This window comes from Mus caroli, unplaced genomic scaffold (genome assembly GCF_978045245.1).
Source record: "Mus caroli unplaced genomic scaffold, Mus_caroli_1 scaffold_3, whole genome shotgun sequence".
In the NCBI taxonomy this organism is placed as follows: domain Eukaryota; kingdom Metazoa; phylum Chordata; class Mammalia; order Rodentia; family Muridae; genus Mus; species Mus caroli.
The window spans coordinates 141,714,826-141,742,755 of NW_028227258.1; the positions used below are offsets into that span (position 1 = coordinate 141,714,826).

The window sequence follows — 27,930 nt, forward strand, 5'->3', positions numbered from 1 at the left end:
ATGTTGCTGCTACTGGCCCTGGTGAGTGTGGCCCTGGCTCATGCTTCTGAGGAGAACTTTGATGGGTAGGTCTAAAATTCCTTCCAAAGTATGTTTTGCTAGCTTTTGGATACATTACTGAAATTTAAGTTTCTATTCATTCTTTTTACCATTTAGCAACCGGGTGTTCCGTGTCAGTGTACCTGATGAAGATCACGTCAACTTAATTCAGGAACTAGCCAACACCAAACAGGTAAAGTAGCAGCTCTCCATTTTACCCTAACTTCAAAGCCGGATTTACTCTGATTCTGTCAAAAGCAATGACATGAACTATTCCCTGAAGGATTTTTGAAAACAAGAAATAAAACTTGGAAACTACTTAATGCCACTGCGCTTTCTTTTCCTGCTTAAATTAGCTTGTGTCAAGCCATGTAGTGTTATAAATCTACACAACCTTTTAGAAAAGCTGACTGTGACAGCTAAATGAGTTGGCTCTGTCTTGAAGGTCATAGATCATCTAATTTGCAAGTTACTTTCCTTCCAAGACAAAGGGGGAAATGATCCATTTGGAAATGACTGAAAAACGGGGCTTTTTTCCAATTTCCAATTCATTTCCATATCCCATGTGTCATCTTTCCCTTTGATTTTCTTCCATTCTTAATCAAACAACTTGAGTTTTCCTGACGTTGATTCTGGTTGTTTTAATGGTATGACCTGAGGGAGAAAACAAAGGTAGAATGCACAAACAAATTCCACATTACTCTTTTGCTTTTAAAATTAAGTGAAATTTTGCTACTCCCAAAAAATCTGTAGGGTTAGAATATACAAATTTAATTACATGTATAGTGTGGCAAACACCTACTCTGGAGTATAAATATCACCACTTTGGTCAATGCTGTTTAGTCTTGAGTTATAAACTAAACCAATCTCCTAGTTCCTAGGTGTCAGTCTGTCCATCTACACACACACACACAGTCCAATGCATTCACCCACCCTTGTATCTATCCATCCATCCACTCACCTACCTATTTATTGTCTTTGTGTTTTTGTTTTTAATATAGAGGTAGTGAAATAAAGGAAAAGGTAGAAGGTGTCATCATCATAAATGTGAAGTGATGAGTAGAAAGAGAACATAAACTCACCTTCTCTAACCTGTCGTTAAGATCTGGAGTTTCCTTCTACAGAGTAGCATCTCTGCCTGCCAGCCTTCACTGTAACTTGTTTAAATGCCACCCACCAGCATCATGGGAACGCTTTACAGCCTAACCATTGGCTTTCTTTAATATATCAACATGAAAGGTGCCTTCCTTCTAATATTGACTCATTAGAACCAAATGAGTCAGGTATCAGTTACCTCTAAAGTTATTTTTTCTGTTTCTTTCTATTGATTCTCCTAGTTTTTAGCTTACAAAGTCTGGAGCATTCTGGTCAAATCTGGAGACAATTCAAACTATTTCTTTTTGAAATGTATCTTTTCAGCATTTCAAGTGGTCTGGATACATGCTACAGGGCAATTTCCTGCCTTCATTTGTAAAGCAAACATTTATTGCTGGGGCCTATCGCATGTTTTCACACCTTAAGGATCCTAGAGCACACTCTATTTCTACTAAACTTGGGGACCACACAAAGAGACCTTTATTACAGTTCATTTAGTCAATGTGTATTTCTCATCCGTCTCCAATGTACCATATTGGGCATTAAATGACGAAAGTGATTCATTAATTTGCTCTCTTTAGGATACATATGCTCAGCTATCTAATGCAAGTGGAGTGTGATCTAGATCCAGCACTGTGTGGTTTTCTGGCTTATGAAAAGGTGCATTAGTGCAGATACTTTATTAAATGCCTCCCTGAGAGCAGGATTCTACCAGGCTAGTAGTAGGCGCTTTCAATTACCACATGAAGTTAACTGAGCCTCATGTACTCTTGCTTCAGTTCACACTATGTCCCAGGGATCACCCTTCATTTTCTGAGCATGCATGGCGCATCTGCTTCCAATTGGCTCTGAAGCTTATTAAAATCAATGACAGGTCCCCGGGCTGCCACTTCTGCTTCAACGATTTCCTGAAGAACTCCTTCATTCCCCTGTAAGCCCCTACAAACTTCATCCTTTTTTCAACACACTTAAATCCTTTGAACAAGATCAAATCCTCCAGGACTGGAGTTACAGGTGATTGGGAATCATCATGTGTGTGCTAGAAATCAGTCCCAGTCCTCTGGAATCAATACTTCAGTGCCGTTTGATAAATTGTTTTAGTTGCCTTGATTCTCCCATTTTATTGCAGTCCAGCATAGGGGTTAATCTCAGATTCATGGGGCTTAGTTTCTAGCCATATCAATAGTAGATAGCTTTGTGCTCCTCTCTGGCCCTCACCTTTCTCATTTATAATAGTGGTAATACCACCTCCCTTAGAGGGTTGTAAGAGTTTAAATTAGAATATAAGTAGGACACTTGGAGATAATTAGGGAGAACCAAGTAACTGTTTAATGGCTGCTGTCATTGGATAGAGCCTTTGTTTCTACAGTTTCTACTACGGTGTATTCACTTCCATCCTTGTCTACCTTGAACCTCAGTGCTTGCTTTAGGAGTTGAGAACCCTTAGAAAAAGTGGAAGCCAATGGAGAGTTAAACAGGCCAGCTCTCCTACAGCTGTGCCAGCACACTCTAGCTCAATGCTGGAAAGTACATGTTTCTTCTCATACTTTATTTTCTTTCCAACATAAATTTTCAAAAGATTTAAATCCTCTGTAGTGATCATGTGGGTGCGGTGTATTCTGGGATGTAGCCTTCCTGATAAGATCATCAAAGGGCATCTCATCTTTTTTATTATCCTTGGCCAGTGTGTCCTTCCTCCCAGCTTTTGAAGGTATTCTTTAAAGACCTCAGTATGTTGAAAGGATCAGTGCTACACTGCACTTCAGCACTTCATCTCATCCTTTGTAACTTCAGTGTGAGGGTTTTATTTTATTCCTTGCACTCACATTAGATTGGTTCTCCCAAACAACATATTTTAAATGTAAAACATACTCTCTGTCCTCTGGGTTTTCTTACATTCTGTGTTTCTGGAGTTTGAAGTTTATTTTTCTCTGTTTAGAGTAACATTATTACTACCTTCTTTATTGTTGACAACAGAACATTTCTTTCTGCTCTGTGAATTAAGCCTACAGTAGAAATTGTTTTACTTACACACAAGAAAACAAAATTCTCAATGAGAGACCTACTCTGTGTTTGAGTCATACCCACATACAGTGTGAAACAAATTTGTGCATATTTCTGAAAACCCAAAGGTCCCCAGCACCAAAACTTCTGATTTTATCAGCAGAACTTACCCTCCAAAGGCTCACAAGAGAGACACAGGAACTCATATAGCCTAGGCTGTCCTTGATCATGCTATGTAACAGAAAATATTTTTGAACTTATCTTCCTGCTTTCACCTTCCACATCCTGAGATTGCATGTATTTTGAGTCATATATAGTTTTATGTAGTGCTGGAGAAAAGATCCAGAGCTGTGAGTCCAGGCACGCCCTGTACCAACTAAGCAACACACCCAGACTTAATTTTAGATGTATACCTTACTTTACCTTGTCTTTGTGCTAGTACAGTACCTTATTTTAGTAAGGATTCAAGTTAACTATAATCCGGCTGACCAGGTTGATACTCTTGTAAGACTATGACTTAAGGATAGGCTTTTATCCCCCATCCAATGTTTCATGTAAATCTCTTCTTCTGGAATCCATCTTGTTTGCATCACATGTTCCTTTCTTTTGCTGACCTGGCATCCTGTATAGCCCCCAAGGTGGCTTAGCATCCATTAGACTAGTAGAGTGGTTTTAAGTTCAGCAGGACCAGCTATAGTTAACTGGATTCCATACCAGTACACCAGAAACCTGGTCACCTTGAAACCTTCCTTCTTCAGTTGTACAATCTTTAAATCTTCCCAGTTTCCTTACAAATTTCCCAGAAATGGCCCCAAATATCATTTGAGCCAGTTCTGCCACAGTGTGTAGAACTCACATCTGTGCCTTGAGCCTAGCTTATAAACATCTAAACAAATGAGACACAATAGGAAATCAAGATCCAAGGTCAGATTTATTTCAGACTTCCAGAACTCTGCTCAATGTAAAGAATAGAAAAACATACACACAAAACACAGTAGAACCTAGCTGACATTTTCCATGAAAATGGATGTTTATGGTAATGTATGCATAAATAAAATCATTAGAATAATCAAATGTGTCATTTGCATGACATTTCCTATTTTCTCTAAAGTCTCCCTTAGGAAGACAAATACTGTATGTGTTTCATCCACTCTTGTGTCAAAAACGTAAAGTCCATTATGTAATAACTCCCAACAACAGTTATGAATAAGATAGAAATCTCAGTGTACAGCTGGATCCTCAAGAGTATTTTGTTTCCAGACACAGTAAAGAACACAGCAGAAAGATGCTCTTGGGTTTATATTACTGTGACTTTCACAGAAATAAGTTCAAAGATTATGAAAATAAGTCTATTAAAGTAAAGGAAGGCTCAGTTTCTCTCCACACTTTTTTGGACTGTATTTATTATTGCTTGGCAGCTCTATGCATTACCATAAAGACTGTTGTCATAATAAGCAACTGTTGCATAAAATTGAAAAACAAAAAAGGGTAGCTAAAGAATACTCCAATTAACTGGAAGTAGGAAAAAGAACCATGTTCTTCATGCTTCTTGCTAACCAGTTTTAGTTTTGATTATTTATGCATGTTATTTTTGTGTGATTGTGTATCTGTGTTTGTGATAAAGCAGTGTGTACTGCTAGTACATACACCTATCTGTGTACACAAAGTCCAGAGGAGACTGCCAGGTATCTGCTCTTTCATTCTCTACCTTAGTCCCTTCAGACAGGATCTCTCACTCAGTCTGAAGTGAGGCTGGTGGCTGGTGGTCAGCAAGTCCCACTAATTCTCCTGACTCTCCCTGCCATCCACCAAACGTGGGTTGTAAGCACACACAACCACACTCAGCTTTTCTTTGTAAAGTGTGTTCTCAGTATGTGAATCCAGGTTCTCGTGTTTATGCATTTTTATCCACAAAACTGCATCTCTATCCTTGGAGACATTTTTATGGACATCTAACTGGTTGGTCCTTATTAATTCAAAGGAGATATTTATAAGAGAATACCTGAATTACTTAAGTTCAAAGATAATTATATGGAGTAGACCTTTCATGTGCTCTCAAATTCTAATTTGATATTAAGCTATAGATGTTTATTACGTATGCTTTCTTATTCAGATTGATTTCTGGAAACCAGATTCTGCTACACAAGTGAAACCTCTTACTACAGTTGACTTTCATGTTAAAGCAGAAGATGTTGTTGATGTGGAGAACTTTCTAGAGGAGAATGAAGTTCACTATGAGTAAGTTTATGCTTTACGTATATCACAAGTCTCTGCCCTTTTCCCTAAGTCTGTGAATGACCCAGTGAAGGTAAAATGAGGATAAGACTATGTTTTTCCCACACAAAAGGTAACAGCAGAGTTGGCACCAGACTCCATAGATTGAGTCTTAGTGACTTTTCTCTTCAGTTATCACTCTTGAACCAGCAAAATATGTGACCTAATGCTGCTTTTAAAATGATATAGACAGTAAAGGCCAAACCATGGACACTATTATCATGTAGGCACAATTTTATCTCTGAATCTTCTCTCTGGGTGAACAACCACATCTCTTGTGGGCAGTTAGGTCCACTCATGTTCCTTTACTTTAAGTCTAGATATAACATATTCTTTTTAAGACCCCATCTCTAGTATCAGGATGCATGAAAAGTGGCCAAAAGAAAGAAAGAAAGAGAGAGAGAGAGAGAGAGAGCAAAGAAAAGAAAAGAAAGAAAAGAAAAGAAAGAAAAAAAGAAAAGAAAAGAAAAGAAAAGAAAAGAAAAGAAAAGAAAAGAAAAGAAAAGAAAAGAAAAAAGAAAAGGGACTCTAAATAACAAGTAGAGTTGTCTAAACTGGTTAGACTGTTCTTCCCAAAATATTACATTGTTAAGTTGACATCTTTCAAGAGAGAATTCCCTTCAAAGAAGAGAAAGGTGTCCATTGGCTGATACTCCAAAATAGATATTAAGTGCCCACATGCCTTAGATATACAAAAGGGTGGCTAGGATTTTACATACATTAGAAGACAAACTTCAAGTGAAGGAGAGCAGTGATGTGTAATAGAAAGAGCAGAGCACTAGAGAATAAGAATGAATAAAACTTTTGGCTCAGAGACAGGCAACTGTAAAATGAGGCTTCATTTGACAACTGAAGGGTATATGGGCAGAGAGCAGATGATGTGTTGTAGCTTGAAGTTAAGAGTGAGACCATGCTGGCTTGGTGGCAACTGCAGGACAACAGAGAACATTTCATCCAGGCATAGACCAAGAATGAACAAAAAGAACTCCTTGGGCTCCAATCCAGGATGTTCACCTGCTTATCTAGCAATCCTTGGCCATACATGCAGATCTTCATTATGTTTTGAAGAAATAAGATCTACAGAATTTTAGCATCAGAACTTACTTTTTTGGTTTGTTTGCATGTTAAAAAATAGAGAAAATAGTATTGTTGTTCAAGGAATATTTCAGCAGTCAAATATGCAACGTGTGCCACCATCAGAAGTGGCATAGACAACAAGAAAATGCTTTTGAAGGAACCAAACAAGAACCTATCATTGCAACTTCTGGGCATGAGACCTTGAGAATGGCTTAAGCTTCTCAAGCCTTGACTTTCTAACCCATGGGATAAGGATATAATGAGAAAGATAGCACTGATAAACCAATAGCATACTATTATTTGCACTTAATAATATTACTATTAGTGTGAGTTCTACTCTGGTTTACTGTTGTACGAAGAGGGAAATGCACTTGCCTTTTTATTTACTTATCATTTGAAAATTACATATCTATGCATGTATATGAGTGTGAATTTGTATATATGAGTACAATGCTCACAGAGACCAAAGAGATTGTCAAATCCTCTGGAAATGGAGCTACTGGCTGTTGTGGATCTCCTAATGTAGGTGCAGGGAGCCAAACTCAGGTCTTCAAGAAGAGAAGTTCCCACTCTTGACTGCTGAGCAATCTCTCCAGCCCAATATGAAATCCTTTTAAAGATATCAGAACATTGCTATGTTTCACTCTATTATCATGCTTTATCTGACTTATTTCTCTGATCTTTACTGAGGATACTATTAAAATGCAACATTAAACAGGCTATCTTTTAAAAAGCAAAATATAACCTTGTAAATTGCAAATTGTAATTAAGAGGCATGTCTGATATTTTTCTTATTTTCTAGTAAGAACTTCTAAAATCTCAGCTTGAGATGCCTTAATAATCTACTTAAAGATGAGTTTCTATAGAATTCTTCCAGAAAACAAAGAGCAGTGCCCATAAGCTATATCCAGAGAGACTGAAAGGATGTCTTTATTCTGTTCATATTCTACATCAGTGAAATGGTTCTGAACCCCTATCTGTCCTCATTAACAGCATCAAGTAAAAGGTTCTCTTGCTTTTTCTAGTCACAGACTTCATTAATTATGGGTGCCTGTTGTCTGCTGCAGTATAGAATGTACCTTGGGCTTAGATCTTATTAATGTTTGCATTTCTGCTGAGAGTACTGCAGCATATAATTTCTGAATAATAGATAAGTCCCCAGGAATCTCAGGAAATAACTTCAGCAATAACTATGCTAGTCACAAACAGTCCCTATTATTACTCCATACAGTAATTAGTTTGTATCAGGTAGTTTCTCACTGGCAAGAACTTGCAGTTAAAATTGTTGTGTATACAGAGACCATCAACTGCATAAGTCCCATGATAATATGATTTAGATCTATTCAGTGGATCACACACTCTTCACCAGTCAGACCTTGAATTCTGAGCCAAATTTCAAAAGGTGTACAGAAAGATAAACTGTGGTTCCATGTGCCATGATTGTATCCTTAAATACAGAAAGACTGGGAATTTGATAGTACTAATATTTAGTTTCTAGTATGAAGCTAAGTTGACAGAACATTTTGGTGAGCAGTAAAAGACATTTTACTCTTTTGTATTCTACAAAATTGCTTCCTAAAAATTCCAGAAAGTTTGTCTCTCCCATTATTCAAATCAGAGTGACATTATATGTTGCTAACTGCCTGCATCATCATTTTTTTTTCTACACATTGATGAACTGTGTAGGGCAGGAGAGATGGCTCCACAGTTACAAGAACTGGCTGCTCTTACAGAGGATCTAGGATTCAATTCCTAGCACCCATATGCTGTTTCCCAACCATCTGTAATGCTAGTTCCAAGCAATCTAATGCCTTCTTCTAGCCTTCATGGGTACTACATACACATGGTGCATAGACATAAATGCAGGAAAGATACTCATGCACATTAATTTTTTTTAAATCTTTAAAAGAAAATAATTAAGCAGGTAAGTATCTTTGAGAAATTACACCATGTCTCCCTTTCCTTTCCAGCCATAATATTCTGTAGTTTATTGAGAGTCACAATGATCTAATTTGCTCACTTGTTTTTAAAAATTAAAAAGAAATTGGATGGTACTAGCATAAAAGCATATGAAAGCATATCATGTATGCCTGTGTGTTTTAGAGCCACAATGATGTCCTTAAGAGGCATTGTTTTAAGCACTTACAATTATTATTATTATAGATAATTGTAATAATATTTTGTAATATAGCTTTATTATAAATCTAATAAAGCCAACTAACCATAAGGCTGCAAAGCATCATTTGAGATGAGCCCCAGCCTCCAAGCAGTTAGCCGTGTATTTCAACCTGACTGACAATATCCAGTTCCCAGTATCTCTATATGTAATGATACAGCCTTGAATGTAAAACTACAATTTCTATTTCTTTGTGCACAGATTTTTATAATTTTCTCCATTATAATTCGTGATCTGACTAAAATTTTAAAATGATACAAGACTTCGGATGCCCTTTTCCAAGGTGCAATGGGAAAAATTTTGCTATTACTTACTATTATTTATATTATTAATTTAAACTGGTTTTTTTACACTTGTTGTCATGATTAAAATGTTGACTATCTCAATGAGAACTTTAAGAGAATGTCTCTTCCTGCAATAAAGCACCACTAACAGCATTTCATAGTTACTAATCTTCCTCTAAGTCATTTGAGCTTCAGGTTGGCTATGTTAAAAGTATAGCTATATGTTCTGTGAGCTTTGCTGTTACCTTCACCCAACATTGATTGCTGAATATCAGCAGTGGCCATGATTATAGCTTTAAATAAGAGATACCTGTGGAAAGCCTTATATCTGTGGAGTGCTGAGGAGCAATTAACTTAGGATGCATTTCCCTTGGCACCTAGTGAAAAACCATGTAAGTTACATACTGGCTAGCACACTATATTCTATATTTTTTAAAAACTAGGGATATGGCTCATCTGTATGTTCACCTTGCACATGCAAGGCCCTGGGCTCAGGCCAAAGCACTGGGAAAATAAAAAGTTAAAGTATACTTCACCTGCCATTTCTACTGGATCCTTCTTCCATTCAGAGAATTTCACCTGTGTTTGGCAGGATTTGTTCTTTCCATTGGATGATATTGTAATAGAATTGTTTTCTGCCAGTTGGTTGTATTTTTTGTTTTGTTTTTAGATCTTTGTTTTGCTTGTTTTGTTTTTGTTTGATTATGTTTTTATTACTAATTTTCCTTGTAGATCATTTTCCAAATCTTTTTCTAGCCATGGTTTAGTATGGGCTAAATTCTGTTTTCTTAGTTTATATAGGTTGTAAATAAGGAGTTTTTTCATCTATTCAAAGGCAACTATGTAAATGACTAAGACCAATTTCATCTCAGTATTAAAAAGGTCATTGGGTATTCTCTAATTAAAAGCTCCATTCTAAAAACATGAATTTAAAGCCAGGGAGTGCATGATTTTTCTGAAGTCAATGCACAAGTTTGAACAAACCTTGACGTTTTTATTCCCAATTCACGATTTTTTTCTACCTCCCATTCAAACTTTTCCACATTGATATCTTTCTCTCAGACCTTTGTGGGACTCCAAAACTATACTTTGACAGATCTATGTTGCTTTAAGGTACTACATTTGGGGTGAATTGCAAAAGACTAACTCACTAATTAAGTTATGATAACTGTTTCAAAGAAAAATTTCTTTGTTCATATAAACCCTAAGATTTGCTCCTTTTCATCTTTTAAATATTAAGAGAGTTAATTCATAAAAAGGAGATTGGCAAGAGCTCCAACAAGTCATTTAGTATTAATTTACCACATTTTCCACAAACAGATACAAACGCATACCCAAATTCACCAAATGCGGGGAGGAGTATATGAGAGCCTCAGAGAGTATCCCTGATAGGTGCCCTGGAGTCTGAGAGGGAAAGAAGACTTTTATGTGTGCCTGCAATTCCTTAATGTCAGATAAAACCAGGGGAAAGTTTAACTGTGAATGACAGAAGTTTTTTCAAATTGTTCTAGAATATTCAATGATCAAGGATATTGGTGATCAGATATTTTTCCCTTCCAAGCGTATCCACTAAGAGTAGTAATGAGAAATAAAAATAAATACACAAGCCACATGCACACCATATTTAGGAATTTTCAATTGAATTAATATGAATAGGCAGGTCTCTAGGGTTCTATCTCTTCATTTTTAATATTGCATTCTTACAGAACTATTAGATTATCAAGTCACCCAAACAGCAGAAAAGATACTAGTTGTTTAAACCCAATGTCATTTACCTGATAAATATTTAACGCTGTTAATATTTCTGAACTTCCAACCAGCAAGTTGTTTTCCTAAAATCCTAAAGACTGGCCCTCAGTGACCACCTCTTACGTTACTTTGGTTATAATGAATAGGTTTCTGGGACATGCAACATTTAGTGCTAATATCAGAAAAATACCTGAGATTTAAGGAAACAAAATAGGACTGGAGAGATGGTTCACCAGTTAAGAGAACTGGCTGCTCTCCCAGAGGTCCTGCATTCAATTCCCAGCAACCACATGGTAGCTCACAGCCATCTGTAATGGGATCTGATGCCCTTTTCTGGTGTGTTTAAAGACAGTGGCAATGCACTCATGTACATTAAATAAATAAATAAATAAATAAATAAATAAATAAATAAATAAATAAATTCTTTAAAAAGAAAATAAAACAAATATGTGTCAAATATGCATTGTTGTGTGGCTGCCCAAGGCTCTGATTTCTGGGTATCAAAGAAAAAGATTTCTGTGTTTAGGGTCACTAAGGTATGTGACATATGGGTCCTGGAAGATTCCATCTTACTCATGCCCCTCAGTGTCCTCAATGCCTCACTTTTTGTGATTGATACCAGAATCTGTTAGTAGCTGAGCTTGAAGACCTCAATAAAAGTCAAAAGGCAACATGTGAGTCTGTGGGAGGTACCGCAGCATCTCCTAAAGCTGCAGTTCTTGGCTTCATTTGTGTTCCCTGGGAAAGAATATATTCACACTTACAAACACCCATTTTAACTCACCCAGGGTATTGATAAGCAACGTGAAACATGTTCTGGAATCCCAGTTTGATAGCCACACCCGTGCAAGTGGACACAGCTACACCAAGTACAACAACTGGGAAACGGTATGGGGCATGCCTGATTCTGATACATTTTGCTGGCATGGGAGTTTAACAAACAATGTCACATTAATTCGAGAATGACTCTCTTTGGCAGATAGAGGCATGGATTCAACAAGTTGCCACTGATAATCCAGACCTTGTTTCTCAGAGAGTCATTGGAACCACATTTGAAGGACGTAACATGTATGTTCTCAAGGTAACAATTTTTAAACATGACTTAAGTGGTTTAAAACAATGAATTCTGACTCACTAACATTTGTTTCACAGACATGGTTATCAAAAAAGAAAAGTAAAACCCTATAGCTCAGATTCCTTGGATTCTTTTATTCTATCTGCATTTTTGTATAATTCCTTTTGATTTATCCAAAAATAAAATCTAGTAAAATAAGAGAATTCTTATAAATTTTACCACATTCCTGTAAGCAATCTAAGTGATGGTAGACTGAGATGAAATTCTTCTCTCCCTGGTGTGGTTTCCAAGTCCATTTGCAAGTTGCAAGCTTTTGTAAGCAAGCTCTCAGTCAAGCTATTCTCATTTATCAGACTACATTACAATCAACACCAACATTTGTTTCCAGTACCCTGCATGCCATTTTTGTCATGCAAGTCCAGTGACAAAATGAAAAGACAAGAAGTGAGGAGAAGAGACATTTTCATAAACTTAGCAGCAATTATAATTACTTATCATTCGTCATCAATTGTCATAGTCATGTTAGGTAACCATAGCTGACAATAAGTGCTATGGGAATACAGGTTCGTGGGGTAAACAAGCTTTTTGTGGCACTGTAGGCTAGGTAAGCCTAATAGTAATGCAAGCTTTCAGCATAAACACAGTGACTGTTCAGAGACAAGAACAGTTTGAGTGTTGGGCATTGCCAGATGCTGTCAGGATTCACCTATAGAGTCCAAAGGAAGTGGATGTTAACCCCTGAGTGTCATGTGGTAAATAACGCTTCTCCATTTCCCTTTTCTCACAATAGATTGGCAAAGATAGACCAAATAAGCCTGCCTTCTTCATCGACTGTGGTTTCCACGCAAGAGAGTGGATTTCTCCTGCATTCTGTCAGTGGTTTGTGAGAGAGGTGGGTGGACAGAATAATTTTTGATGGAAGAAATAGAAAGTATTAATTTCAATTCATTCCTTTATAACCTAGTATAAGAAAAATGACATGTTCACACATGCATACATACACATATATACACAAATGCATACACAAAAGAACACAAATATACAGACATATACACATAAACACACACAAACAATCCACAATTCCAAGTTCCTATTGGGGATAAATTAGTTTTAATACTTGTCAACAGACCTTTGTTTGACATGCATTTTTTAAGTTAGAAAACTGGGTTTATTTCAATTTCACTAAGTTACACTTTCTCACCTGCCTTAGGTGGACTAGCTGACAGCTAAAACAGTGATTCATCCCTTAAAAATTGATCAGTATGGATAAATCGCAACTGCCCATTGAATTCCCCTGATAAGCTTAAATGTTCAACTTTCCAAATGTGTATGCACTCATGTTGATACAAATATATTTCATAAAGAAAAAGAAAAAGAAATAAGTATTTCTTATAGAATAATTACAAATAATATATCCACAAATAATAACCAAATCACCTTTAGAATATCATGGTAATAATGATTTCAGCAAATCCATTGAAGGGTGCAAAACTTAGTGTATAAAACTTTAAGAAAATATAAGACATTTTCAGAGCCATAAAGTATGCTCACATAATTTGTGAACACATATTAATTGCAAAGTGAAAACTTACAATGAAAAAATTTTTTAAAAAACAATTTTAACTAAGTTATTAAGAGTACTATCATCAGTGTTAAGTAAAATAGTAATACTGTGTAAGACAGATCACTTTGGTAACCTTCTCTAAATATATAATACTCCTACAATTGCCAATCAACCTAACCTGTGATTTTCCACAACATGAAAGTTATAAGAGATGAAAAAAATATTGAAAATCATCAAACATCAGCAAAGAAGGAGGAAATGTGACAGCTGTCAATTCTGGTAGAGGCTTGTAATCCCGTGCTTGGAAAGTCAGGATGAGAAGTTCAAGGACAAGCTCAACTGCATAGCAAGTCTGAGGCAGTCAGGGCAACGTGAGACCCAAGAAAGAGAGAGACAGAAGCGGAGACAAAGTGAACCCTATAATCAAAAGGGGGCATTGATAAAAAAAATGGTGAAGTCTAAATAAAATCTAAAATTATTTTATAATATTGTGTCCATGCTAGCACCTTTACTTTGATACCTAGACTGTGATTACAAAAAAAAATCGGTAACATTAGGGAAGACTAGATAGAAAATGTATGGGAACTCCCTACATTATTTTATAACTTTTTTCAAAATATAAAACTTTACATTGATATGCTCTTAAAAATAATAATTTATTAGATGAAATTTAATTTCCTTTTCTCAGTGCACTTCTGAATTATTTGTAGTGCTTTATCCAAGAAAGCTCAAGAAAATGCTGTATTTAAATGCAGGCTGGCCATGAGGCAGAGAACGCTGCTTTTATTACCAAAATCAACTATATCCAGGCCATGTAAATTTTGGCAGCATCATCCATTCTACTCTTGCATGAATTCACATTGTTATTCACATCCAGGCTGTCCGTACCTATAACCAAGAGATCCACATGAAACGGCTTCTTGACGAACTGGACTTTTATGTTCTGCCTGTGGTCAACATTGATGGCTATGTCTACACATGGGCTAAGGTACTTGAACTCAGAGGGACTTGTGACAGTCACACTGTTACTTCCTGTAGCTTTTGATCTAACTATATAATCTACTTTCAGGACCGAATGTGGAGAAAAACCCGCTCTACTATGGCTGGAAGTTCCTGCTTTGGTGTAGACCCCAACAGAAATTTTGATGCTGGCTGGTGTGGTGAGTGTATGTCTAGCTAACCGTTTTGTATACAACATTCAAAAGCATAAGAGATAAAGCAGCATGAGAAAACAATAGGTCAATATTCAAAACAATAAAAACTACAAAGTTTTATGTTTTACAATTCTTTCTCAAAGCACAGAAAGTAGTTTATTCATCCATTTTATTAAAAACTATGGTGCCAAGTTCTGTGTTGTGTTCCTAGATATATTAATTTCTGTAAATGCACAACTGACATACCTGATGCAATCTACCAATGTATGTGATATATTTACAAAATCAAATCAAATGGCAAATTAGACAAAATAATAAATAAACAATCATTTAAAATTACAATGCAATTTAGTGATTATAGTAAAGGATTTTTTATGAACATGAATAATAAGTATCCCACTTAATGACAGAGTCCACTGTCTTGATATCACTTTATATGGATATAGACAGTACAGACTGAAGTACAGAAAGCACAGGGATACTACCTGCCTTCATAAATATTCATTTTTAAAGGCCTACAATATAATGATATTAGTGATTTCATATGTAATTTCTCACCAGTTTAAAAATATGCCATCCTAATGTATGCATAGATGGACATATAATAGATGGATGGATAGATAGATAGATAGATAGATAGATAGATAGATAGATAGATGACAGATGGAAACTCATGAAGAATTGTTGGAAAGAGTTCTAAGAAAACACCTTATATTATTTAGCTTCCTAACTGAAAATATGAAATACCTAACATCTTCTATGAGAACTCTAGAAGGTGACCGTTGGCCACTGATAAAAAATACACATTTTTTTTTTTTTTTTGCAGAAGTGGGAGCTTCTCGGAGTCCCTGCTCTGACACTTACTGTGGACCAACTCCAGAGTCAGAAAAAGAGACAAAGGCCCTGGCAGATTTCATCCGCCAGAACCTCTCCTCCATCAAGGCCTATCTGACAGTACACTCATACTCACAGATGATGCTCTATCCTTACTCCTATGACTATAAGCTGCCTGAGAACTATGAGGAACTGGTGAGTGGGTGCAATGCGAGAGAGACCACTTCAGTGTTGAAAATGCTGTCCATTCTAATTCTGAAAAAAATTGCCAGAACAATTCCTTATTAGTTTCTGGAGTAGAAATTGTGTGTGTGTGTGTGCGTGTGCGTGTGCGTGTGTGTGTGTGTTATATGTATGTATGTACGTGTGTATGCAAATATACATACATATATTATATACTAAGAAAATTCCGGATAAACTGGACGAACTAATGGAATTTTGAAACAGGGAACAATTTCATTTGAATGTGGCTTCTTTACTAATATGCAAAAGGGCAGTAGTTCTATTTAGCTATGCCACAAGAATGATTGTATTAGTTACTGTTATATTTCTGTGATAAAACACCCTGACCAAAAAGTGAGTTGAGGAAAAAAAGGATTTATTTTGGTTTATTTTATCCAGAGAAGATCAGCTCTGTTATGTCAGGGAAAGCAGGAAAGAAGGATAAGGTTGGTCTGGCAGCCAGGAAGCAGAGAAAGAGAACGGGAGAAGTGGAGCCAGGCTACACCATGGATAGCTGAATTTACCAGTTATGACAAATAGCACAACCTTTGGTTGATACACACAGTCTAGTTAAAAACAATAATAAATAATAATATACTGCCTCAAAATGAAAGGCAGGAAGCTAGAAGAATACCAGCTGAGTACCTTATCTCGCCTCACACACTGAGCCAGAGCTAAGCAGAGTGAACCCAGAACTGCCAATCCAGGACACAAGGACCTTTCTGCACTAAAATCTATAAAATAATCTTAGAAATTCTCTGGTCTGTTTCTCATTTTCCAACCTGGATGTGAAGGCTTAGACAAGCTGACACTAATGATAGGGTAGCCCTGAGCCTAGAGGTAGTGGCCACTGGAAATTTTCCTAACTTGCCACAACTTCCAAAGACACACTTTAACTTTTTCCTTTTATTAGAAATAGATTGTTTTCTCAGATGATATATACTGATTATGTCTTTCCTTCCTTTGCTCCTCCCAATTCTTCCCCACTTCCTCTCCCAACTGGATCACTTCCTTCCTGTCTCTAATTAGAAAACAAACAAGCTTTCTGTTTGTTTTAAAGGATAATTGAAATACAACAAATATAAATTATAAAACTATCATATGTGACCTAGACAAATCTACAGAAAGAAATATCCCAAGAATCAGAGATGTATTTGTTTGCATACTCAGGAGTTACTTAAAAAATATTACACTGGAAGCCATAATATATACAGAGGACTTGCTGCAGACCCGTGCAGGTCCTGTGAATGCTGCTTCCCTCTGTGAGTTCATAGAGCTTTGATCATTTTGATTTAGAGGGACTTATTTCCTGGTGCCCTCCATCCCTTTGACTTGAACACTTTTTCTGCCTACTCTTCCTCAGGGTTCCCTGAGTTCTGAGCTAAGAAATTTGAAGTAGGCATCCTATGTAGGGCTGCAAATTTCAAGGTTTCTCACTCTCTGCATAATGTCTGCCTGTGGGTCTCTGTATCTAATTGTATTTGCTGCAGAAGGAACTTTCTCTGATGATGGATGAGAAAGGCAATGATCTATGAGTATAGCAGAATACCATTATAGATCATTTTATTGCTACTGTTTTTTAGAACAGTCATATTTAGTTTTACCCTAGGTCCCTGAGCTGTCTTGTTTCTAGTTTGTAATCATCCAGTGTTGGGGGTGGGTTCCATCTTGTGGACTGGGACTAATTGAAATTAAATATTAGTTGATTACTCCCACAAGTTTTATGCCACCATTGTCCTAGCATATCTTGCAGTCAGGGCACCATGTTAGATCAAAGCGTTTGTGGCTGGCTTGATCTTTACGTTTCTTTTTTGGTAGTGCACAGAGTACCTTTTTGCACAAAAGAGGCTTTAACATAGAGATGAAGGCTCTAACTAGGCACCAGTCTGAGTTCTCTGTGTTCAATGAGTTGTGTTGTCTTTAGCAATGGGGACTTGCTGTCAGTTTGTAGAGAACAACATATTAGCTTGGAAACATCTTGGCTGGCTTGGGAATTCCCATGTGTCTTACAATATTTGAAACTCCAAAGCCCATCCTGAATGATGCACTTCCCACCACAAAGCCACACCCACTCCAAGAAGAACACACTGGTAGAAGCTTCACGACATTTGATAACAAAAATACATATACACGTACACATGCACACACACATATGCATTTTTCTATTACATTAGGTTTCCACATTACCCCTCAATAGACTGTAATTTTAGATGTTCCTTCCCATATTCCCTTTATTGTCTCCCTCTCCACTCCTTTTTCCAACTTGATCCTCTCTTTCTAGTTCCTTTTCCATCCACCCGTAACTCTCTATTCTATTTCCCTTTCCTAATAAGATCTATCTGTCCCCTCTAGGCCCTTAATCTTATGCCTCATTTTGGTGGTTCTGTAGATTGAACCTTAGTTATCATTGACTTAATAGCTAATATCTTCAAATAATCCGACTCATACTATATGTGTCTTTGTGGGTCTGGGATATTCCACTCGGTATGATTTTTTTTTCTAGTTCCATCCATTCACCTTTGAATTACATGATGTCAGTTTTATGGCTGAGTAATACTTCATTGTAGAAGTGTACTACATTTTCTTTATCCCTTCTCCTGTCTAGGGACATCTAGGTTCTTTCCAATTTCTGTCTATTATGAATACAGCAGCAATAAACATGATTGATCAAGTCTTTTCATAGGATGAACCATCATGTGTGTATATGCCATGAGTGGTATAGTGGCATCTTGAGGAAGATTGATTCCCATCTTCCTGAGGAACCTCAACACTGATTGCCCTAGTATCTACAAATTTGCACTCCTGCCAAAAATTGATAAGCATTCCCCTTACTCCACATCCTCCTCAGCATGAGCTCTCACTTGTTTTATTGATCTCACCCATTTTGACAGGTGTAAGATGAAATCTCAAAGTTTTGATTTGCATTTTCATGATGGCTAAGGATGCTGAATATTTCTTTAAGTGCTTCTTAAACATTTCCTTCCATCTATTGAGAATTCTTTCTGTATCCCTGCTGGGCAGTGGTGGTGCACATCTTTAATCCCAGCACTTGGGAGGCAGATGTAGGCAGATTTCTGAGTTTGAGGCCAGCCTGGTCTACAAAGTGAGTTCCAGGACAGCCAGGGCTACACAGAGAAACCCTGTCTTTAAAAAAAGAAAAAAAGACACTAGATCTTTATCCCTTTTTAAATTGAGTTGTTTTCTTGATATTTAGATTCTTGAGTTCCTTTTACATTTTGTGTACATTTGTATATTAGTCCTCATTCAGATGTGTAATTGGTAAAAATCGTTTCCCATTCTCTAGGCTGCCATTTTGCCCTATTAATAGTGTCCTTTGACATGCAGAAGCTGCTCGGTTTCATGAGTCATATTTATTAATTGCTCATTCTAGTGCTTACATGCTAACATCATTCTGTTCAGAGAATCTTTTCCTATGCCAATGAGTTCAAGGCTATTCTCTACTTTTTCTTCTGCCAGGTTCAATGTGTCTGGTTTTATGTTGAGGTCTTGATCCATCTGGAGTTGAGTTTTGAGCAGGGTGATAACTATGGATCTATTTGTATATTTCTACGTGCTGTCATCTTCTTTGACCAGCACCATTAGTTAAAGATGCTATGCTTGTTTCCAGTGTATATTGCTGGCTTTTTTATTTAAAAAAAATCAGGTGTTCATAGGTACGTGGATTTGTCTGGGTGTTCGATTTGATTATATTGACCAATATAAAATCCATATTTTTTATGCATTCTACAATGGTGCCCCAATTTTTTGAGAAAATTCATGAGAAAAGTTTTGCACCCAACCTGTAATTACCTCTGACCCTGGATATTATAAAAGTTTTACTTATATTACCTGGCAGCACTGACTTCTTTTTTTTTAACTTTTAATATTTTTATTACATATTTTCCTCAATTACATTTCCAATGCTATCCCAAAAGTCCCCCATAGCGCCCCCCACTTCCCTACCCACCCATTCCCATTCTTTTGGCCCTGGCATTCCCCTATATTGGGGCATATAAAGTTTGCAAGTCCAATGGGCCTCTCTTTCCATTGATGGCCGACTAGGCCATCTTTCGATACATACAGCACTGACTTCTAAGGGTGTAATCTTGGGTCCTAGACTATTCTTTTGATGAGTATTTATCCAAAAGGAGAAAGATAATCAGAAAAATAACCAGAAAAAATAACAATCCTCTGAACAACTATTAACTGTGATGACAGATTTAAAATACCTTCCAATTTGGCAGCATATCATTCACTGTCTCTTCATTAAAATTTTAGTTAACGAACTACAAACATAGAATCCTGTAAAGCCGAATATGGTAGCATACACTAGCAACAGCACTGAGGAAGCAGAAGCAAGAAGATCTCTATGAGTTAAAGGTCAATCTGGTCTACATAGTAAGCTCCAAGACAACCAAGGACACGTGAGAGTCTGTAAAAAAATAAATAATTAAATGACTAACATAAATAAATAACATAAAATATAGAAATGAAGAAAGGAACGGAGGGTGGAAGGGAGGGAGGGAGGAAGGAAGGAAGGAAGGAAGGAAGGAAGAGAGAGAGAGAGAGTGAGAGAGAGAGAAAGGAAGGGAGGAAGAAAGAACGAAGGAAAGAGAAATGAAAAGGAAAGAATCCTGTTACCTCACTTGAGCAGTGAATACTGTCAGGTCACAGTTAGAGGTAAACACTGAAAGGGAAGGAATACTGATTAGAGGGTAGCCAACTACAACACTATGTACATACTCATGACAGCTGTTACCATGTCCCTGCCTAGTGACTAGTCTAGCAAGGCCACAGTCACACAGTCAGGAGGCTAGCATAAACTAATGTGTGATTAATATATAAATAAAATATTTTCTCAGAATTTCTCATTTCAAATTTTAAAAAGCACCAAAAAGGTTTAAATGAAACAGTAAAGAAACTTGTTACCAATGCACCATTAGAAAGTTCAGAGGCGCTGGGCGTGGTGGCGCACGCCTTTAATCCCAGCATTCGGGAGGTAGAGGCAGGCGGATTTCTGAGTTCGAGGCCAGCCTGGTCTACAAAGTGAGTGCCAGGACAGCCAGGGCTACACAGAAAAACCCTGTCTCGAAAAAAAAAAAAAAAAAAAAAAAAAAAAACAAAAAACAGAAAGTTCAGAGGCCCATTGGACACACAAACTTTATATGCCCCAGTACAGGGGAATGCCAGGGCCAAAAAAAAAAAAAAAAATGGGAGTGGGTGGTAAGAAAGTGGGGGGAGGGTATGGGGGACTTTTGGGATAGCATTGGAAATGTAATTGAGGAAAATACGTAATAAAAAATATTAAAAAAAAAAAAAAGAAAGAAAGAAAGTTCAGGGGACTTCTTTGCTTGATAAAATCCTCCTCCTGGACCTAGATAACTGACTGAACTTGACTTAAGACTAATTTCTTTGAGAACACACTAAGTTTCTATAAATTATGGCTCCTGCCATAATTGAGACATAATTGAGAAATTGAGAAATTAGGGTCTTGTTGAAATTCAGAGGCAGGAAACCATAATGTACAAAACTGGGAGTTTAATTGTGCACAGTTGAAGTGATTCACAAGAGGGAACTGGCAACCTGTGTAGCATTCAATAAGAAAGGAGATGGAGCAGTGGCACAGGGCTTTAGTTCCCCATTAAGGAGGTGGAGTCAGACAAATCTCTATGAGTTCAAGGCCAGCCTGATTTATATGGTGAGTACTAAGACCACCTGAGCTAAATAGAGAGATACTGACTCAAAGGAAGAAGGAAGGAAGGAAGGAAGGAAGGAAGGAAGGAAGGAAGGAAGGAAGGAAGGAAGGAAGGAAAGGAGGGAGGGAGGAAAAAGAGAAAAGAAGGAGGAAGGGAATGAGGGGATGGAGAGAGAGACAAAGAGGAGGGAAGGTAAGTCAAAAAAGAAAGGAGATGTAACTTGTTCTGAGAGTTGATGAATAGACATGATTCAGATGGGCAGGGAAGGAATGGGGCATTGAAAGTATAGAATAAAACAAATAAAAGTCAGACCAAAAAACAGGGTTAAGGGGTGTTCTTGATAGAAAATGTGGATGGTGAAGTCAAATCAATAAGTTGGACATCGTACAGAAGACTGGAAATAGTGATGTGGTGAATAGTAGCCAGGTCTGTTACATGACTCCTCATTTAATTTGGAGTGCATAAAACAACACTTTTTACTATAATCATGTCTCCAATCCCTCATGAGGTAGAATCATACTGAAACAATGTTTTAAGTTTATGTGAAATTTACATTTAACTGGGAGTCTAATGTTTTTGCTAAATTTATCAATCCCACAGGTGGGATGATATTTTTGGGAGCCAAGGTACTAAAGACATACCTGCAATTGCTACCTACTACTACCTAAAGAAGACATTTCGTAGTGTTTGTGAAATGTTTTGATGGACATACTATGGGCATTTAGTGACATCTTGTGGTAGAGGCCAGAGAATGCTGATAAACATCATACAGGATACCAGGAAACTTACTCCCACTCCAACCGAGAGAGAGAGAGAGAGAGAGAGAGAGAGAGAGAGAGAGAGAGAGAGAGAGAGAGAGAGAGAGAGAGAGGTCAGATGTTGAGAAACTGCTTTAAACAAAGATAAGAGCAGAGTCACATTCCTCGATAAGTCCTCTTGGCTTTTACAGGATCTTATATCCTCTTCTACACTAATAATATACAGTGTTCTGCAAATCTCAACTGCTAAAGATTGCCCTGTGCCTGTGTCATACAGTGTTTATTTTTAAAATGCATTTTTATAAAAAGGAAAGCCCTCTGAACTGCAAATACAACTGCCTCACATTTGCTGTTTTCCTTGAATGTTAGAGAGGAATACACATGCAGGTCGACTGGAAGAACAAGTTGCTTCATGTCAATGACAGCCTTCCTCTCTCCCACGTTGCTCCTGAGCTCTGCGAGAAAGACAAGGCCCAGCTGGCCCTAAATCAGTTGTGTCCCTGACATCTTTCTTCACTGCAATCAGGGTCCACCTTCCTTAGAATCACATGGATGTTTCCCACATCTGAATTCTTTCTCCTTGGTGCCTGCTTAAATCTTAAGACCTTCTTAAGCACAATTATAAAAGTAATGTTTCTTACTGGTTCCTTGGTATAAGTTAGCCTTATCACAGGACAGGAGGAAGGAAACTTTCGTTAGAGATAATTTGAGGCTCCAGTATCACATGTGTTACCCACAGGGTACTCACTCTGCTCTTTAAGTTAAATCCATTAGACTTATTTTATACTTCAGGTTTGGTTGGGGGCTCTATTTTTCCATGCTGTGATAACGGACTACAGACAAGTAGGCTACTGTACCTACTCTGGCACTGTGCAAGAGATTAGAGTGAGGGTCTTGTGCTTCACAATGAAGCAGCGACTTTTTAATCCTCTGTTACCTGGGGACAGGGGTCTTTGGAGCAGAAGAGCTCCATCTACTTATTCACCCCACCAGACCCCAACAGCCCAGGGCCCCATGAATAGCCCACTACTTTTTCTTTTGTCCCTCATGCTTTGAGTTCTATGTGACATTTTAGACTCTGTCTTTTGCTATAGCTCCTCTTAAGTTAAGTAAACAAAGGTGACCCTGCAAAGATAGGGTAAGAAATTTGTAGCTGAGGATTTATCGATATGGGCTATGTTGACCCTTGACAGATAGCAAAGCTTTTTCTAGGCTGATGAATATTTAATTTCCTTCCATTCTTGGAAATCAGTAAACCAGTTCCAACCACATTTCTTTTGGAATATTCAAAGGCTAGGAAAAGAAGAAAAGAAGGGTAGGTGGATGATGTCATAGCTTGAGCTAACCATACCTGGATGAATGCCCTTGGGCATGCTCCTTTAGTCTCTCTGCATTTCGTTTCTAGCTCCTAGAAAGAACTTTTTGTAATGTGTAAGGCATGGGCACATTAGTTATTATTTGACCCTTGTTCCTCAAGTGTCAGGTTCCAAAGAAAGTGTCAACTGAGTTTTGAATTGTGGGCTCTTCTCTTCTGTGTTGTTCCTTGGCAACACTGGCGAATGCTAGAATGGTACTTTATCCACAGTTCTCAACAGTCATTTGGCTTATCTGGAACATTCCCATTGAGTGTGCTGTTCCACATGGCATTCCATACTGCTAGAAAATTCTGTGGTGGTGAATGTGAACAGATGATATTGGGGGGATAAATGAGTAATATTGGTGAAATTATTCAAACATTACGAAAGGAAAGATTGCAAGAAATATTATTAAGATAATTGGAATTTTAAATATGAGATTTTGGCTGATGAATGTTTATTATGGCTTTTTTTTCTGTCTCTTGACTTTAAATGAAATTAGAGAATGGTCCATAGATTTCTTCCTTTGTAATTAATGTCAGTATCTGAATATGACAGCCATCAACCATAAATACATATAACTGTTCACCTCCATACAGTCTTTAATCTCTACTCAGAAGGTAACAGTCCAACTTTTGAAAAGTTCAGTATTATGAACCCTATCCAGATATGGCCCTGAACTCCAGCAAATGACTCAGTCAATCAACCTATACTAAGTCATCTGCTAAAGATACAATGAATAGCCTGACGGGGACATGTGGGTCTTAAGTTCAACGCCAACCTGAACTATATAGAAAGAGAATAAAAAGCAAACTTAAAGAATAGCCACGCCGGGCGTGGTGGCGCACGCCTTTAATCCCAGCACTCGGGAGGCAGAGGCAGGCGGATTTCTGAGTTCGAGGCCAGCCTGGTCTACAAAGTGAGTTCCAGGACAGCCAGAGCTACACAGAGAAACCCTGTCTCGAAAAACCAAAAAAAAAAAAAAAAAAAAAAAAAAGAATAGCCACAAATCCAACAGGGAGCTAATATAAAACAACATGTGCCAAAAAAAAACAGAGGGATGGAACTCTGATAGATGGGAGCTGCTGCAAAAGAGATGTAATATGAAAGCAAACCTGAAAGGAAAGAAATTCTCTGTTTAAGTGCAGAGAGGGAAGGCCATCCCAGTTAGGGAAGAAGAGTGCCCAAAAAACAGGTAACAAGAGGAAGAAAGGTATAAGGGGCCATTCAGGGAATCCTATTTCAGAGCAAATGTGAGATAAGACTCAAGACAGACCATGGGGTTCACAATGAGTCTTTTTACCAAAAGAAGAAGTTGGAGATATTGAAGATACATGACAAGGTAACCCTAAAAATGGTGCATGTAATCAGCTAACTATCCAGATGAGAGAAGATAACAACAAGGACAGCAGAGGCTGAGGTACAAACTAAATGTTCCTTTAATGTACAATAGCAATAAAATAATAGCCTTTCAAAGCTAATGTGAGTCTCAGAGCAATTTCCTCCAAAAAGACTTGTCTACACATCATGTGTGCTCATCAGCTAGAGCTCTGGCCCTAACTCACACCATCCTGTAATGACTCAATTGGCTTTTTTCCAGTCACATTGTCAAGTCATGGTTGTTTTATTTGCCTTTTCAGGTATGTTTTGTTTTTGTGCAATGACATCAATAACCTCTGTGCATTAGGACTTCCTGGTGTTTGCTTTGCTCTTACACCCTTCAGAAAGGAAATAAAAGAAATTCAGCATGAGTGCTGGGGGGGAGGCATTGGGGAAGACATTCTTTCACAGGATTTACTTATGCATCTCAATATGAATCAGCTGGAAAGATTGAAACAGACATTGCAGAAGCATAAAATATTAATCCAAATGTGCTGTAAATGTCTTTGGTTTTTGACACAGTGTACGTATGCTTGTTTGGCTTAGTTGCTTTCGTTTATTTACTTGTTGATGGTTCTTTTACAGAATGCCCTGGTGAAAGGTGCAGCAAAGGAGCTTTCCACTCTGCATGGCACCAAGTACACATATGGCCCAGGAGCTACAACGATCTGTGAGTCGTGGGTTCAGAACTATGCTAAGAAACTGATTATCAAAAAAGGAACAATGTTCCCTGCTTTCTTTCTTTTCTCACGATCTAAAGCACTTTTGCCTCATAGCATTTTGTTAATGTAGTATATATTTTCCTACTCAATAGATAGAAATAAATAGCCTTTCCAAACTACAATAACATCTGCTTCCTATATGCATCCTTTGGGCATCTACTATGTGCTAAGCTTTCAGTAGATGCTAAAATAAAAAGAAAGGAAAGATGCAGAGGAGAGAATCAGGAAAGAAAAATTGGAGAAGGTAGACCAAGGCAATCTTTGAAAAAATGAGTGTAGGCATCTTGGTACTAAGAGGTACAACATTAGGTTACAGAATAAGAGCATACCCAAATCACGTGCCCTGGGTTTGGATACCTTATTTCTAGGGTGGTGACTTGGATGTATAACTTGAAGGATCATTACAGGATGAGAACATAGTTGGGAATAATTTCTCTATTAAAAAAAAAAAAAGACCATGAGTAGGAAGGAGAATTGAAGAAATAACCCTTCAGGGGAACCCAGTTTCTTTTCCTGAGCAAACAAATAAAAGAAATACACAGCAAGACAGACACAGTAGAATTTTACTTAACCATAAAAAAAAACCTGAAATCACCCAATTTGGAGAAAAAGTGGTGGAACTGGAAAATATTCCATGGAATAGGATCACCCAGATTAGAAAGACAAAGGCCATTTGTTCTCTCTCGTAGAGAAATCTTGGCTTTACATACATGGGTATTTGCATAATTCAGGTATTCCAGACCCAGTGTATACATTTCAGCAAAGTAGAAAAAGGCCCAGAAGAGGAGGGTTGGGGCAAGTCCATAAGGGAAAGAGGAAAGGAGGGGCTAGAGCACATTTGACACAAGAATGAAACTACTCCTACAGACAACCTGGCTTGGGTTCCCAGCACCCACATGGCTGAGTCACAGTTACCTGTAGTTCTAGTTCCAAGGGATTTAATACCATTTGCTGCACACATGCAGCACACACAAAAAGACAGCAGAAAGAGCCAGGTGGAGCTAGACTCCAGCACTGTGGTCATCGTAGTTTGAAATTCCTTTAAAAGGCACATTCTGCAGGACCAGTGCTCTATTTCTATCTCTACTTTCCCCTGCCTTCCACTGATTTCTTTTTGACCAAGTTCTGAAAGAATCAGAAATAGACCCAGTCCTGTCATCAAGGGGCTGTTGATGACTGCAGCTGAGAAGGCTCCAGCTGTTGAGTTTGCTAAAGCTCAAAAACGTCTAAGATTTGTTAAAGAGTAGTACTCTCTATGGCCTTGTTGGCTAAGGTGTCCTCTTAAGGTGGTTCTGCCAGAGATGACTTTCTTGTTCACCTATTTTCAAATCATGAGTTTATTCACCTGAGCCTAATTAGGCATATTTTGCCACTGTCTATAAGCCAATAAGGGGCAAGGACAATGTCTTTCCTTTGTCCCAGCATCTCTAAAGATGAACACATGACTTGCAACTCAGTGGGTGATGTTCAGATCTTGATTAGATGAACAAAAAAAATACATTAATGACAACAAAATTATAATTGAATGATTTAACTAAATGAATAACTATGTCAGGTGCCAAAGATAAAAAGTGAAGACTTAGAAACCAGGGGTAATGTGGCTTTGTGGAAAGCCCTTGCCTAACATGAACAAGGCTCTGGTTCGATCTCCAGGAGTGAAAAAGAAGAGTGGCACCCTTGCCCTTGGGCTATCAGGCTTCACAATCCTGAGGTTTCTACAAGCTTGGGGTGCTGTCCTCCTCCCACTCAGTTTTCTTTGCTTTCCGGGAGACATGCATTCTTTAGTGAGATGCCCACAGTGTACTTCCCCCCTATACATAAGTGCACTGAGAATTTCATATTACCAAAAGCATACTTCCTAGGATAATTCTCTCAAAAATAATTCTAGGGCAACATAGGATTGCTTTTTTGATATACTTGGCTTTTCTGTTGACTAGAATAGCCTATTCGTAATATTTTTCACAGTGAAAAATTCGTTGTTAGAGAGAGAAACTGGTGATTGCTTTTACCCTCCTTGCTAGACCTGAAGGTTTTTCTCCCGCTGTTTTCTCATTTCAGATCCTGCTGCTGGGGGATCTGACGACTGGGCTTACGATCAGGGAATCAAATATTCTTTTACCTTTGAACTCAGGGATAAAGGCTTCTTTGGCTTTCTGCTTCCTGAGTCTCAGATCCGCCAAACCTGTGAGGAGACAATGCTTGCAGTCAAGTACATTGCCAATTATGTCCTAGAGCATCCATATTAGTGAAGAATCTGGACTGCCTTATTTCGAAATTCTTTCTGTTCATTTCTTGTCTGATTTGACTTTGTTTGTTTGTTTGGAGGTTTGCAGATTCTAATCTTTCTCTTAATTTTCTTGCTGTATTGACCAATTGGACCCCTGAAAACATCTTAATAAAATCCTGTCATTATTGGAAAACATAGCAGATTGCCTGCTTTTGGGGGGGGGGAGTGACTGTGAATAATGAGCA

General features: G+C 37.7%; 1 protein-coding gene across 1 annotated transcript; it reads left to right on the forward strand.

Moving 5' to 3' along the window:
* Positions 1-27,704, forward strand: Cpb1 (carboxypeptidase B1). The gene is made up of 11 exons (XM_021158871.2): positions 1-65; positions 157-232; positions 5,252-5,376; positions 11,487-11,586; positions 11,678-11,779; positions 12,564-12,665; positions 14,215-14,325; positions 14,407-14,497; positions 15,318-15,520; positions 25,322-25,406; positions 27,517-27,704. The coding sequence occupies exons 1-11, from the start codon at positions 1-3 to the stop codon at positions 27,702-27,704; spliced, it is 1,248 nt and encodes a 415-aa protein (XP_021014530.1).
* Positions 27,705-27,930: the final 226 nt, after the last annotated feature.